At 32.5% G+C, this 16661-nt stretch overlaps 1 protein-coding gene across 1 annotated transcript in view; it reads left to right on the forward strand.

Annotated features, from left to right (window-relative positions):
• LOC106469426 (delta-1-pyrroline-5-carboxylate dehydrogenase, mitochondrial-like) overlaps nucleotides 1-16661 on the forward strand; it is a 55748-nt gene that overhangs the window by 17054 nt on the left and 22033 nt on the right. Inside the window, exons 4-6 of the mRNA XM_013929920.2 lie at nucleotides 2401-2556; nucleotides 6869-6949; nucleotides 16565-16639. Of these exons, the coding sequence (XP_013785374.1) occupies nucleotides 2401-2556; nucleotides 6869-6949; nucleotides 16565-16639 (312 nt within the window). The remainder of the gene's footprint in view (nucleotides 1-2400; nucleotides 2557-6868; nucleotides 6950-16564; nucleotides 16640-16661) is intronic.

Raw genomic sequence — 16661 nt, forward strand, 5'->3', positions numbered from 1 at the left:
AAGTTACAATGATGTAGCACACGTGCACTCATGCTACCGTATCCAATATCATAAAATTTACCTTTGGTCTATACAAAGTAATTTGTCTTGGCTGTGTTTTAGTAGACTAGTATTTTGTAAAATACAGTCACATTTCAATTATACATTATATATATATAGATTATTGCTATTTTCAAATAAGTTCTTAAACTTATTTTTTGTGAAACATAGAACCATAAATAATGAAGTAAAGCAAACAATTATCTCTTCTAGTTACTACCTTTGTACTAAGTTGCTTCTTGACATAGGTTGCTAAGCCTTTAAATATTTTGCATGTGGAGGATATGAAACAAAATAAGTTTTTTACGTTTTGTATATACATTTAAATAACTAAAAAATCATAAATTACTACATCAATACCATAGAATTCCACTATAATTTATCAAGGTTAGTAACTAAGATGAATTTTAGTCTAAAAATATATGAAATTTTGAGCAGACTAAAGACACATCCTACCTCCTTGAAATATTGGTTCAAAAGAAAGATGTGCCATCCAAGCCCATTAAAATGGCTCAGAAAGCCACTAGGGGGACATTCTTAGCTTCTGATTGGTTATTCATGTCATATATAGAAGTAAGTGTAAATAAGGGGAACATTTCCAAAAATGGAAAGAGGTGTGTGGGGAGCCACTGTGTTTCATTTATTACATGAGCAATATCTTAGCAAATAGAAAAGATAAGAGGTTTTCATTTTATATTATAACTTGTCAATATTGGTCATTTGAGTTCCTAATATGTACAAAACTATAGACTTAGTATTTTGACTTTCAAAACATCAAATTTGAACCAGTGCTGCATTCAACATACCATGTGATACACAAAAGTCATTGTTTATCTGTGTTTTTTTAATATTTACTTTTAAATTAAGAAATTGAGTAATATATGGTACTAAAATTTGAATTATGATCTACAGTTTGATATCAAACTTATTGACATAAATTCATTTAATAGTAGTTCAATACAATTTTGAATGTGAGTCAACAAATGAAATGACATGGCTTCTCACCCTTGACCTGTCTTGAAAGGGTTAATATAGGGTGGCTAAGAAATTGTGGCTTTAGTAGAGTTTGAAAATTCTAATCATAGGTGGATCCCCACCTTTGATAAAAGTTCAGCAACCAGTGGATATGAACAGTCAGGCTGTAATATAATTTCTTTTGAAGGAGAAGTCATCTGGATGAATGTACTGTATGTTCTACACCTCATTGTGGAAATGGTGAATTCACTCACCTTTCTCCTGCAAGAATGCTTGTTCCAAGCCCATATTAATGTTTAATCCACATGACAACATTAGCCAGACCTCCTGACCACACGAGACTTCGGCAGTGAGCTTACTTAACTAGTCATCAAGTACCACCAGTTCACTTACATGTAAATTCTTCCATTGTTGCATGATTGCTAAAGCAAATCCCTGGTTCCAAGGGGGGAACAGAGTAAGGAAAACTGCAAATTAACATATTACATTGGTAACTGAAATTAATTTAACTGATGTGAGCAAAAGTTCTTACCATGAAGGTTTCTAACATATTTGTTCAACAATGCCTATTTACTTGATTACACAAGTTAAAAAAAATCAACATAGATAAATAATGCCTGATTTTGCAAATAGACCCAGAAATGTATTTATGTAGTTTATACCAAAATTGTCATAATATTATAAATAAATGCAATCAAACAAAAATTCATGACTGTCTTGTCCAAAAATATTATGGAGACAAATTGTTCAGTAATATCTTCAAAATTCTTAAGTTCACAAATCACAAACTATGACAAGAATTTTGTATACCATATTGCTAAATCAGACCAAAGTCTTGCTGTGTTATTCCATAATCCTAGATTAATTATGTCAACAGTCATTCCTATTATATATATTCAGGAGAAATCAACCACAATTCATACAATCTTATACAAATATCTATATTTACCCATCAATTTGAGTATAACCCACATCTCTGTGGAGCAATGATACAGAAACAGAGTTAAATATAAACCTTTACAGAGTGACTTACGTGGTATTTAAATTTCTATAATATAGAAAATTAATGCAAGTTTATGATTATACATCCTGTTTATGAAGATTGCCAACTAATAAAGGGTAGAACACCTGCAGAAGAATTTTTAGTACTTCACCAGAATATAAATATGTATAATTTTCTAGCTATGGAAGGGTTAAATATATCAGTTTCTAAGCTGTAATATAATACTCTTTTTAGCTGTCACTATTTTGCATTTTGAAAGTTCTTTCTGTGTTATGAAATGAATGAATTTATTAGATCATAATTTAATGAAACAAAGGTGAAATTAACTGTTCAGTTGCAATTTTTTCTATGTTTTTGATTACATTTTTTTTTTTTTTGTTCAGGATGTTGTTCAGAAAGCAATAAACACAAGTATTGAAGCAAGGAAAGATTGGGAAGCTCAACCAATTTCAGAAAAGATAAAAGTTTTCATGAAAGCAGCTGACCTGGTGAGTGGGAAGTATCGAATGGAGTTGAATGCTGCAACAATGTTAGGGCAGGTGAGTCTATATATCTATACATATATAAAGCAAAGGTATCTGTCCATCTGTGTGGTGTTATAAGTGGTTGTGAGAAACTGCTTGAAGCAATTTTGTAGAGGAATTGAGGGAAACCTATTACAGATCAAATTTAATTCTGTCAGATCTGGGTTTTGATTGATCAAGCAATGCATGTGATTTAACCCTATGACCTCCGGCTTCTCTATCAGAGCGAAGGTAACATCATTTTCATCATAGTTCGTTACAAAAATAAAACTACTGAATGAAATTGTTTAAAATTTGGCAAGAATATTCCTAAAAGTATGTAGTTTCAGAAAAATAAAATATTTAGTTTTGATTTTTTCTACTATTTCTAATAAAAATTCCTCATTTAATGTAGTAAAATGCACTCAGACTCTGAATAGTTCATGTGCAAGGTGATTTTTATATGAAGTATAAAAATACTGTTTATTATTTTACAGTTTTCACATTTCATTTGCATAATATCTAGAACCTCTTAAATGAATATCAAAAGTTTTTTAAAGATAAATGTTTATATTTTATTTTCTATTTTCCCTGCTATATCACTAACTCAAGCTATTATCTTCAATGTACAGTGCAATGAAATGTTTGAAATTAAGAAATGGAAATACAGTTGTCCTTGGTAGATACAACCCCCCTCCCAATAATGTCTTCCTTTTAAATACAACTTTTTTTCTGTGCACGGAAGAATTTTACATTGATCTTACCTCCCACAAACAACTTCCTGACAGATGTGACATTCGACTGTGATTTTTGGGTGGAAGGTCAAATAATAACCCATCTATAATGACTTTTTTCATATCAATAATGTAATTTACAGACACACATGAATACAGTGTATACAGTATGGAACAAAGAGTTCACATGACTAGAGATTGCTTCACAGCTTAGTATATGTATCTTGGGGTGAAACTCCTTAGTATGTCCACATAGGTATTTCATTTTTAAAACTTTCAGATCCTAAAAGGTAACCAGAGGTGGTCAGAAATTGTTGTCTGTCTTCCCTCTGCTCGTGGCATTAATATTTATTCTTTTAATGAATGTAGTAGATTTTGAGCTAGTGGCCTAGACATTAAGTAACTTGATTAGGATTTGCTGGTGGGATGTGAAGATTATTAACTTGTGGTTTATTGAGTGACAGACTCAACTAATCTGTGCAGTAAGCATGGCTAATAAAATGCCTCAAGGCTGGTTGTTTTAAATTAGTGGAATGGTCCCTTTTCAGAGCTTGGATCAAAGGATCCAAGTTTCAAGGTGAAGTTTTGGTTTAGGGTGAAGCTGTTTTTCAATTAAGATAGCTACCAATGTTTGTTTTTTTTGTTTAAAATTACAGCATTTTGTATAGGTGTACTGTGGATTTTTTTGAGTTGCAATGGTGGTAAATGTGGATGTTTTTTTTATTATGTTTGGTGAATCTGGTTTTCAATTTTCTTTCAGTTTCTCTGGACATTTATTACACATTATTTTATAAATTGATACTAAAATTGTGCCCTGAAAACTAACAACAAAATGCTTCTTGATATAATAACTGCCAGACTCATGAACATTCAAAGTGACTCAATTAAATGTCCAAAACAAACAAAGATGGATGATTTTCTGAAATAAATTTTGTGTATCTTTTATTTTGTAATATTTTGTGTATGTAATAAAAATGTGATACATAGATATTTGTATAATAAATGCGATCATTGAATAAATTATTGTACATAAAACACAAACAAAACAATTTTAAGTTATCTTTATTGAACTGTTATCCATCATAACTATTATTATACAGTGTAACAATTTGCTATGTTATCTGACTACCTATACAGTATATGCTCAACCCATGGGAATAGCAACTGGTACAGCTTGAATTTGGTCATTCTCATATCTGGTTATTGATCCTTTGAAATGAATTTCTGTCAGATGCAACTTTTTGGTCATGGCAAATAGGTCGGTTGTATCTGAGAGGGACTACTGTATGTGCATACTTTTTGAAACTTTTTCTCATATGAATAATTTCATGTCTTTATATTTTCACTTATTGTTTATTTTTAATTTTCCTTTCTATTTCTTTGTCTTTTATTATTTATGCAGATACATCAACTGGTGCCCACTGGGCTCTATTATTATTATTATATGGCAACTCCCATGCAGAAATTCATTTCACTCTTGCTTGCATATGTCAATGATGCCATCATGTTTATACATTTTCACAATCCAAGCAATAACAAGTTAAACGTATAAAATCATTAAACCTTTCAAATATGCATTTTAAAATATAAATAATGCATAACGTATAAAAAGTAAAACCTAAATGCAATCTGTCTATCAAACAAATACATATAAGTTAACAAAAAATTGCCAAGTGCTACTGACACCTCAGATAACATTGGAGTTAGCTTTATTTTGCCCTGTTTGAAAACGAAAGTATACATGTTCATTTCCTGTTACAGTAATGACCTCCAAGAATGAAATTTGCTCTTTCTATTGGTAATAAGTATGCCATTCAACTTAAAACAGTTGCATAGCAATGCAGCTTCTACTTTGCAAGTGGGCATGGCTGACCCTCAACTAAAGAAACATTTACAACCGTTTCTTGGGGGATAAATTCTTCCAACGTGCTTGAGAAAGTAATGTCAAACATGTATGGTGTACTTTGACTATCCGATGGAAGCATCTACATTCCAAACACAGTTTCTTCTCTACCAGCTCTTCAAGCTCAGAAATTTTACCAGGAGCGGGTCGCGTGACAGCAATTTGAATGTAACTCATTTCCATATGCAGAAAGGAATTTAAAAGTGGCACTGGTAGTTATAGGGTTAACATTGCTTATAATCACTTGCATACAATAAACAGTTTTTTTTGTCATAACATAATTATAAGCATCAGTTCTTGTGTAAACTTGTTAATTATAAGGTTTCATTTAATGTATGTCAAAAGTTTCAAACCTGTTTTATATTAATTTATATATATATATCCCCCCCCCCTTTTTTGGTGATTTCCTTTGCCCTTTCAAACAGTTATTCAGGCTAATGAGGCCTAATATGAAAAAAAAAGCTTAACATAGTGGTCTTTTTGGCAAAATGAATCTTGATATTGTTGAGGGCAAAATGAGTTAAGCTTTTCTCATTGTATTCCATAAAAAAAAAAACATCTCTTCTAGAAACATATCACCAAGTTAAGCTTTTTATAACTTTCTTCTAATCTGTACACAATTTTATGCTAAATTGGAAGCCATATCAACTCATAAAGTTGAAAAGAACATAAAAGGAGCTTTCAGTATGTATTTCAGTCAGTACTTGTAGCTTCTTGAAGCTGAGATATAGGCAGTTATATTGCATAATGGCAACCAAAGTTGGGAAACAGTAGTTGGCTAAAAATCAAAACTTCACTTATATTTAAGATACAATGTCACATTAGTGCTATTTTATTCAAAACTATTATGGCTTTCCTGATATGGGGCTAGGAGTGCTGTATTATGCTCAGACAGAATTCAGAAAATTCACAAAAATAAGTGATTTCAACCTGAGTATGCTGAAATCAACCCAAAATCAAAATTTGTAATTCAAGGCATTTTTTACCAATAAAGTTAAATAAATAAAACTTTTCAATAAGTTTCAACTCTGACATATTTCTTTAATTTTAATTTGTGGAAGAATAACTACAAGTTTATTTCCAATAAGTGTTTTATTCATTCGTGCAACTTCTTTTATTTTCATTGCAGCATGCACCCATGTGGGTGTGATAAAGTTAAATGTGTAAACAATTGAACAAATGAATTGAAGTTTAACAGCTATTTCAACTTTACTGAATTAATGCTGTAAATAAGGATTTAACTGAGCAAGAGAGTCAGTAGCTAATATGGGAAAATGAGGGCAAATGGAAGTGAGATTTAATGCTGTGTATAACATGTACGTTTGCAATGAACAGAATGATTTGTGCAGTGGTTCAAAATAGTGGAATGGAACAGCCAGCTCTACTTATGACATGTTATTAGATGACATTTTAAGCTTTGCATTGACAGGTATCTTTCTAGATGAATTATTCTTTTCAAATTTTCATTTCAGATACCAAAAAAAAAAATCAAATTATAAGTTACATTATTTTTTAATAGAGTGTAAAACACTTAAATACACCATTACATTACTTTGTTTTCAAATATAAATTATTTTTATAATTTATTAAGGTGTGAATAGTTACCTTTAACCGTTTACAAAAAGTTGGTATATTTTGAAGATTTAAAATGTTTTAATTTAAAGCCTGGAAATATAAATTTGTAAGAAGTAATGATGTTCTCCTATTTTAGGGCAAAACTATTGTCCAAGCTGAGATTGATGCTGCTGCAGAACTTGCTGACTTTTACAGGTTTAATGCATACTTTGCAAAGGTAAAATTGGTTTTTCTTCAGTATTTTATATTACAATTTTATGGATGATGCTACTTGATTAATTTGTGTTTTAAACTGATAAGTTAATAATATCTCTTGCTAAAATCGTGAACAAATCACTTCTGCATTATGCTAACAAGTGTTCTTTTTTATACTTTGCTTGGTATCATTCACTAGACTTGCATGTTACTGCATTCGAGTTAGAAGTCATCTAATGGTAAGTCCTATGTACATAGCATCACAACTAGGACAATTAAATTCAAAAACAAAATCAGATCTTTTGTACATAAATCTTATCTCTAAAAATATTTTGCAATTTTCATTCAACTTTGAAAATAACTTGGGTCTATTTGAGGGTAGACTGAAAATTTTTATGTAACTGTTTTCTTATTAAAATAAAAAAATGTTTTTCAGTGAATGACAACCCCACTGACAGCTATAATTCAGGTACATTCATAATTGTTGTTTTGATACATGAACTCCTTGTAATTATACACATGAAATCATGCTTTTTTTTAAAAATAGTCTTATATTTTCCACTTCATTATAAAAATATTTGGAAGTGCTTGTGATTTTATAGAAATGATGGATTAAAATTTTTAGAAGAATATCTTTATTCTGAAAATTGAAATACAGTCCTTTAAGTTTTTTTATGAAAAAACTTCATGATACAACATTCCCATGTAGTTGTATATTAAAACATCCAAGAAAACAAATTTCTAATTCTTTTGATGTTCCAAATTGAACTTTTTATTATCATTTTGACTATTCAGATACTCAAAAAACTGATTTACATGTACCAACTCATGCAATCAGAGATGCATACTCTTGCCCCTACACTTCTTTTCGATATTGCATGTGTTTATATTACATACCATCCAATTTCACCTTTGTAAACACAGAAAATCCTTCTCAGAACCAGAATGATCAATGATCCAGATAATGTTTTGTAGTGTGATGAGGAGTCTTAACCTTAATGTGCTTAGGAAATTTAGTTCAAATCTGATCACGCTTTACAGAGTTATTAACCCAAAACTGCAAAAATGCTCTATCTTCCTATTATAAAAAATGCATTAAAGTGATCCAGACCAAATACTGTTCCATATTGACATCCCATCTTGTGTAAATATTCATGTACGTCGGTCTATTAGTTTTCGAGACAGAAGCGCAATTACACAGACAGACACACAAATGGACCCAATTACAATACCCTCCACCCAGAGAGGAGAGAGGGTAATAACAAAAGTATCATTCATATACTTTAGGTAGTATATTGGTTTGAAATTATATGGATAGTTCTTCAACCATTGTTTCTCATGTTAGCACAAAATTAAGTTAGCTGGTGAAGGAGCCAATCTGGACCCTTAGCAACTCCATAAGTTTGGTCATAGATGTTACCATCAAAAAGAAAGTGGGACTCACTAATGGCAAATTTCAATAGTTGCTGAAAAACTAACTTTGGGAATCATCTCATCATTTGTTTTCTGTTTTTATAAACTAAATATATCACCAGTTGCAATGTTTATTTAGCATAGTATACATTTCTATCAAATCTTATATGTGTCATTAGAAAACATAAGACTATGTTTTGTGGTATACTTAGTATGAATTAAATGATCCATAACTTTCACCCAAATGGTTACCAGTTTATGATTATAAGACATGAGTAATATGATTGACACTATTGGTCTGACGAGACAACCTTCTGTATGGATCTTTGGACAATCATATATACCTGGATGGCATTCAGAAGACCTTATCTTAAATTACAACTGTATTTGATAATTTTATGAATTACTAAAATGTTCATACAAAAGTTGGATTTGGCTCTCAAAAACGTTTATAAATTGCTGGTTTGCTGTGGGAGTTGTTCAGAAAACACTAATACTTCTACCACTTTTTTGTAGAAAGTGCTAGAATAAAATTAAGAAATAATTTGACATCTGTTGACAAAAGAAGTGTATTAAATTCTTAATTACATTCGTTAGAGCTATGGCTGAAGTATTTCAATAACACTAAAACTCTTTGGTATATTTTAATAAAAAAAATGTTTGAGTAATTTTACTTATGAAGTTCAATTAATAGTTTCATGCATTAGGCTTATGATTAATTTTTTTTTTTGGAGTCAGTGGTATTTATATGTAGACATAAGGAGCTACAGTTGATGTAGATACCATGTTTTTCTTCATGTTATGATGTTGAAACCCATTTAGTCTGTATCATTAGACTGTTTTAATAAGTTATTACTTTTTTATAGGAAATAATATAAAAATATTAGTTACATCTTTTTAAAAAGTGCACTACATCAGTAGGATGTACTGAGTTGATTCAATATAAAGCACAATCTACAGTTTTCATTCAAATTATTTGGTTAAATCTGATTGCCAGAATGTTTTAGTGATTTTAATACAAAAACAAAAAAAAACCCAATTAACCCTCTCTCTCTCCGCAGACATCTTTTTCTGTGCATGTCACAAGGTTTTAGTGAGTTACATTCAAAATTTAGACTACTTTCTTTTCACGAATACTAATAAATGTAGCTAATAATCTAAAGTTTAATAGTATATATATATTTTAAGTTCTTAATTTTTATAAGGCAATATTTTAAAAAATCCTGAATTTCCCCTAATATGAGAATTGTGACATTTTCTCTCAAGGCATCCCCTCTTCTCTAATGTATTTACTACCCCTACAGAAAGTATGAAATTTAATGTAAATTACTCATTATAATGTTGTCATCACTCTAGCATAGCATAATGTTTATAGCCTTCATTCTTATTTGATTACAGAGTTATCAAATAGAAAATCATACCCCTTTTGTTACACCCATTTGTCACATCCTCTCTTTCAGAAATTGCCAGTAGTTTTTTTTGACATTCTATACTATATTATTTATCACCAACAGAAAGCCAAGGTTTTACCCAGTCAGATTTCACCAGTTCAAACTTTGTTCCCACAGAAAACACTTCAATGAACTTGTGATAGTTATGGGACATTGTCTGCTTTTTGCATGTAATTATTCTGTGTTCTTTGGTGCATTATTTGATCAAACAAAAAATTATTTAGTGCAGTACTATCATTAGTATAGAAAAGTTTGGTTAAGTGTCATCAACAGTCGACAGCAAAAAAAAAACCTAGCTAAGTACTTTATTTGCTGTTTATTTATGTATAAAATGTAAAAATAGGAAATATTTTAGGTTAGTTAAAGTTAGATTAGGTAAAATAAATGATAATAATAAAATAACAAAGTTTCATGAGGTATGCTCGTGTGTAGCTCGTATGTAATGTAATTTGATAGCATAATATGAGCTGCATGTCTGCCAGGTGATTTACAACCTATGGTGTGAATAGTAGTTAGACACAGTTTAAAGAGCAGTAAAACAATAAAATTTAAGTATATAAATATATGCATAGTATTACAAGGTGTAAAGGTATTTAAGATAAACAAGTTAGTTTCATGTTACAATTTAATGTCATTCTAGAAAGGAAAAGGGGTAATTTAGATTTATTTAGATTTTTTCAGTGGTTACAAGGGTGGTCAAAAACGTTTGAAATTTATTTAGGAGGTTTAGAGAGTATACAAATGAAATTTGTTATTTTTGAGAGGAAGAAAGTATTTTTAATCTTAAAGTGGAAATCACTTTGCACTTAGACTAGTAAAAAAAAGAGTTTATTTTCATGGATAAGTTTTTAGCAAAAATCCTTCATTAAAAATATTTTTTATGTACAAAAGACTTGTAATGTGAACAAAAAATCTCCCAAATTTTATAAAGATACTGTATTAAAAGTTATAGTATGTAAACTTATAACAAGTACAAAATGGTTACGAGGTAAGTCTAATTCACCGACCTTATAGCGAGAAAGTAAGCCAAGCTTAAAATGAGAAAAATTTTGCTGACTGAACATAACATACTTGAAATAAATGAACCATAGTGCTTACTTTGTACATTTTATATTTTAACACAGTGTAAATAAATCTAAATATATGGTGTATTTACTCGTAAAGTTATACTACTGAGTGCTGACAGGACTAAGATATTTTATGATTAAAATACAACCATAAACTCCAAAATAAGGTAATGTTTATTTCACTCAATGATTTGTTTATACATCTACTTGAGGAGAGATTTTATACTTACATAGACTGGAAACATTTCACAGATACTTGAACAACTTGCATAATGACATAACTTGTACACTATAACGCTTGACAGGAAATGGCCTACTTTACTTTGCAAACTAAACTTATAATAAACAAGTGTAAACAAAACCTCTTTTCTACACTGGCTTTCTTACACTCAGATTCATATCACCCTAAGCATATGGAAAAAAGCAGCTGCCACAGACAAGTTATTCAGATAGTTTTATTTATCATTCATTCAAAAGTGACTCAAAGAAAATTAAAAGGGGAACTTTTGGTATTTGTAGAAAAGATGAAACATGTAACTTTGCTACTTGGACTATCCCATAAATTAGCGACAGACTTCAAAAGAGGCCTAGAATCTGTGCTATGAACATCAGAGTGACATACAAGACTTGTGCAATAAAGAAACAATATTAAAATGAGTGCCAATATGTTGTTTACAATCTAGATAATGCTTGCTAGAAAATAAATGTTTTGTTATAGGTGCAGGAGCAAGTGATAAATTCACAATATAAATGTTTATTATAAAATAACTTGTAGAATATACAGTGAATTTTACACTGGAGAAATGTCTCATTCATTACATAATAGAAGTTTTGAACACACACGAGCCATAAATCAATTCAGTAGAGGTGCCAGTGCCATAATGGACCATTGTATAGAAAAACATAGCAGACCAACATCTTACTGTCCTTTTCTTTACTTATTTTGAAATTAAGCTACAAATTAATTGCAACACAGATGGAATTTATAATTATAAATCTTTATTTACTCCACTCTACTTCACTTTTTCAATTAACTTTATGTTTTCTTTTAATTTAATTTAGATTTGATTATTCTATGATCTTTTTTATGTCATTATTAAAATGATTTTCACTATAATGTTAAGCTACTCACCTACATTTGTGTCATTAGATGTTGTTAATGATGTTTTATATTTTTGATGTGTATCAGTGTAAAAAATACTATGCATGTGACCTTGTTCCTGCTCTCTATTGGTTTATAGAACAAATTTAAAAGTGTATAGTCTGTTACTCATTGTGAGTCTAGTAATTAGGTCACTCATGTAGAAGATGTAGAAATGAAATGTTAAACAAAGTAAATATAACCTTGTTTTGTAGTTTATGGTGTATTTAATTCCCACTCCTTTGTACATTTGAATTGCTTTTGAGAATAAAGTAACTCCAAGATTAAATGTTTAGGAAGGGAAGAGGGGTAGTCTTATGATTTTGCACAAATAAATTAGAGCTTGTTGCTTTGATTATGAAAAGAAAAAAGCTGAAATATAATCATTTTTACATCATAAAAGAATAGCTGACATGAACAGAATGATTTACAGCATCTCTGTAAGAATGACAACTTATTTTATGACATTGATTTGATTTATCATAACCTCTGCAAACAGGTCTAATAACTTCCACTTTCCAAAAGATACTTACCTCTGCTGCCACTTATAGCTATTACTTGACTACCAGGGTTTCAACTTTGCCCATCTAAACATTGGTCTGAGTTTTTCTCACTTGCTCCAGTCTTGGCAATATTTATCTCATGATACTCTCCATCTACGTCAATGCACCCTCTATCCTGTTACTGTATAGAAGCACCTCATTCAGATAATTTTTATCACTTTTTCTCAACAAAGTGTTCAGACACACGTTTCTCTACAGAATTGTTGCATTAGCTAACACCCTTGGTTGCAATATTTGCATCACCTTGTGGCTTTCTCTATAAATTATATTTAATAATTATTACTAAAAAAATAAAAATTTTGAGACACGCTGTTGTCAGGCACAAATTCACAAGTTACTGTTTCCAGCATGGAGGCTAATCAACCCTCCTGTATTCCATCTCTGTTATCAAACATCTCTCAAAGGTCGAGGGGGGGGGTCACTCTCAGTTGAGTCTGTCTCTGAACTGATTTGTTATGAGATGGAGACATATATCTGGTCCTGGGGCATCTCTCTAGTGGGTTCTGAGGCTACTTTTGCCAGTAATCCAGGACAGTCTGAAGAGAATTTGGATTCTCTCTTTCTTCTACATTCATTTACTAGGTAGGCTTCTCATGAGGCCAATTTGGAGCAGCCACTTCCTGCTCCATTTCTTCAGTTAGTCAATCAGGTTTGTGTGGTATTGTGGCTTTCTCCAGTTGCCTTTGAATCTATTCCTTTCTTGATGGCTGAAAGGTCTGAAGGTGACTACTTAGTTTTTCCTTTTTCATGCTGGAAAATTTACTGTTCAATTACATGATGGGATTGCTATGCCTTTTCCCCCACATTTGTCTGAACAGCATGCTTTGGCTTACCACTGCCAGGAGGACGTTTGTATAGATTCCCAAAGACTGGATATGTGGGGTTCCAGACTGGACCTTGGTAATACTTTGGTAATATTGTTAGCTTCTGCTCTTCCTTTGGTTTCCTGGCTTATATGTTGTTGGAGTTACTGGGTAGAGATGCCTTGTTGGAGGGAGTTTGTCTACCTGCTTTAGCTCTCCCTGAGTTACGTGAGGCTCGTTTTCTTTGTCCCTTAATCTTCACAGGTTTCCCAGAGGTGTTGGAATCATGAATTGATGTCGCTCATTTGCATTTTTCCTTCCTTGTCTTTGTTGGCCTCTAGACTTTCTTAGGTTCCTGCTGGAAGTCATGGCATGACTGCTCATCATGTGTCACGACCCTCGGCTTCTGCTCCTCAATCTATTGGTACTCAGCATAGATTCTGTTTTTATTTTTGAGGCTCCTCTGCTTGAGCAGACTGTTGCCAATGACATCAGTAACTATCCTATGTGGGTTGGGTTTGTGGGAGAAAGGTTACAACATCTTCTGGACTCCTGGAAATCCTTCACCACAGATGCATGGGTACTTCAGGTTCTGGCATTGAGGTTGGTCATTCAGTTCACTTCTCCACCTCCATTATCCTCTCAGCCAGTGGTATTTCCACCCCAACAGATCCATGGAGTGTGGTTCTTCGTTCCATGGCTATTAGAGAGTTATTGGTCAAGGGAGCAGTAGAGAGAGTTGATCTTCTTCTTCTAGGATTTTATTTTTGTTCATTTGTTGTGCCACAGAAGATGGGAGATTGGCGATCAATCGTAAATCTTTCTCGTCTCAACCAATTCTCAGATCCTCCCAGGTTTACAATGGAATCCTTTCTCAATCTACGTTGGTATTTTTTGCCAGGTCTGTGGATGACTAAGTTCGATGTTGCCAATACATATCTCCACATTCTCATAGTGAAGTCATCTTGCAGCTATCTATAATACATTTTGTGCACAAGTGTCAGGTACTGCAGTTCAGGGCTCTGCCCTTTGGCCTAGCATCTGCACCATATTTCTTCTGCAGAGTTGTACGAGCTTTTTCTCATCAACTTCATGCTTTGGGCCTGTGCCCACAACATTATATGGATGACTGGTTACTTCTGGCACCATCTCGTCACCTGCCTCAACCCAATCGAATTCTCCTGACTGAATGGATGCTCCATAATGAGGTTTTCTGGTGGATTTGCTCTCAGTTCGGGACTCCAATGATCAATACATTTGCCACTCATTGGAACTCTCAACTACAGGTGTTTTGGCCCTTGGTACCTCATCTTTGGACTTTAGCAATAGATTAATTCAGTCAAGATTGGACAGGATTGCACCTCTATGTCTTTCCACCAATTCATCTGTTACCCGGAGTTCTGGTACCTGAATGGTTTTTTCCCCAATTGTCAGTAAGAGCGGCACCGGCCTAAGAGGGAGCTTACTCGTAATACCAGTTCAGATTTGACACTCGGCTATCCAGTTCTGATGTGCATGGCCCTTCTTTTGACTAATATTGGTTTAGTATATTATTCATGAAAGGAGGTCCACTATCTCCTCATAATTCCAAATGCAGAGTGGTCCCATCCTGGGTCCTTGGTGGAGCACAATGTTCCACATCCTCTCCATAATTCTGGGAGCAAGTGGAAGGCTCCTTGCCCATTCAGTTAGGGAGTGAGGAAGAATGTTCAAAATTCCACACTGGATGAGGTCTCTTTCTTTGGTAGAGTAAGGCATACATGATCCCATCATTCCGAGCCTGGGCTTCTTTAGGTGGAGGAAAAAGTTTGTTTGGTTTGGTGTTGCTTACTTTCTCATTGTGATTCCAGTGGTTTGGAATTCATCACTCTATGGCTACAGGTTGGGATCCAATCAAAAGTATATCTATATATAACGTTGCGGTCCCCTTGTCCTAGTCATCAAAGTGGGATATAGACCTCTTAATTCCAACACTGAGTTGTGGAACCTTGGCTGTCTGGTTGGGGCTGGCCTATTGTGATGATTACTCGTGTACTATTCCACCCTTTATACAGGAACTAAGTTCAGGGTGAAGAGCATACCTGTTATCAGTTACCAATCTTCTCTTAGCACACCCATGATCTATGCAGACACTTTCTGTATGGATAATGCTCTCACTGACCCTTCCACCTTCTCAGTGTGGGATTCTAGTTATAAATGTCAGCGGAGGTAAGTATGTTTTGGAAGTTAACATTTTCCTAAATTGAAAATGTTGACACACTCCCATCCTTCCTCCTCACTAAAAGCTAGTGTTAGAGACTGGGATGGAATCAGTCTTGAAAAAGTGATAAAATTATGTGAATAAGGTACTTGTATACAGTACCAGAATAGAAGGCCCATTCACGTAGGTGGAGCATATCACAAGGGCAATTGAGTGAGGTATAAAATATTGGAGCAAGCGAGAAAAACTCGGACCAATATATAGATGGACAAAGTTGAGTGATAGCTGTAAGTGTCAGCGGAGGTAAGTATTATTGGAAATACATTTTAAATCTAGGAAAATGTTAACTTGTACTATACAAAGGTTTTGGAATAAGAAATTGTTTTGTAAAAAATTTCAAAAGATGTTAAAAATAAGTTCAGCTGAAACTGGATGGAGAGAAAAATCATCATTTCTATAAAACAATTCAGTACGTCTTGTTATCTGCTTGGCTTCATGTATTGTCTTTGCGAGTTATATTTTGGAACCAATTTTAATGAATTCATGCAATGATGGAAATTTCAAATGTTTGAACATGTACAGTAAATATTTTGTTGTGAATATGTCCATTTAAGTGGTTCTCTGAACACTTAAATTGTCTGACTTCCATGTGCTAGAGGCCCTAAATCCCTGTTTTCGTAGTTTTGCACACTAAAGATTATCACAACATTTCAAGATTGTTTGTTTTATAAGAATTACATTCATCCATTGAAACCTTCATGATGTTACAGCTTTAATGATAAATTTAATGTTTCAAAATGATACTGTATACAGTGTGTTCAAATAGCCAAAATATGTCAAATATCTGTTGATTTTTTTCTTTAATTTTGAATTTTGAAATAAGCACAAATTTAGTTTCATTGAAATATTAAATATTTCTATTTTCATCTCACCAGTAAGTAGAATTGTTAGGATTTTTTTTCTTTATGATGAAATTTGAACGTTTTTTTCTTCATTAAGGAATTGATGAAATATCAGCCACTAAGTCCCACTCCTTCAGTATCAGTGAACACTTTTAGACATCGTGGAATTGAGGTAATATACTTATTTACTTGTT

The sequence above is a fragment of the Limulus polyphemus genome, unplaced genomic scaffold (assembly GCF_000517525.1).
Source record: "Limulus polyphemus unplaced genomic scaffold, Limulus_polyphemus-2.1.2 Scaffold3479, whole genome shotgun sequence".
Lineage (NCBI taxonomy): Eukaryota > Metazoa > Arthropoda > Merostomata > Xiphosura > Limulidae > Limulus > Limulus polyphemus.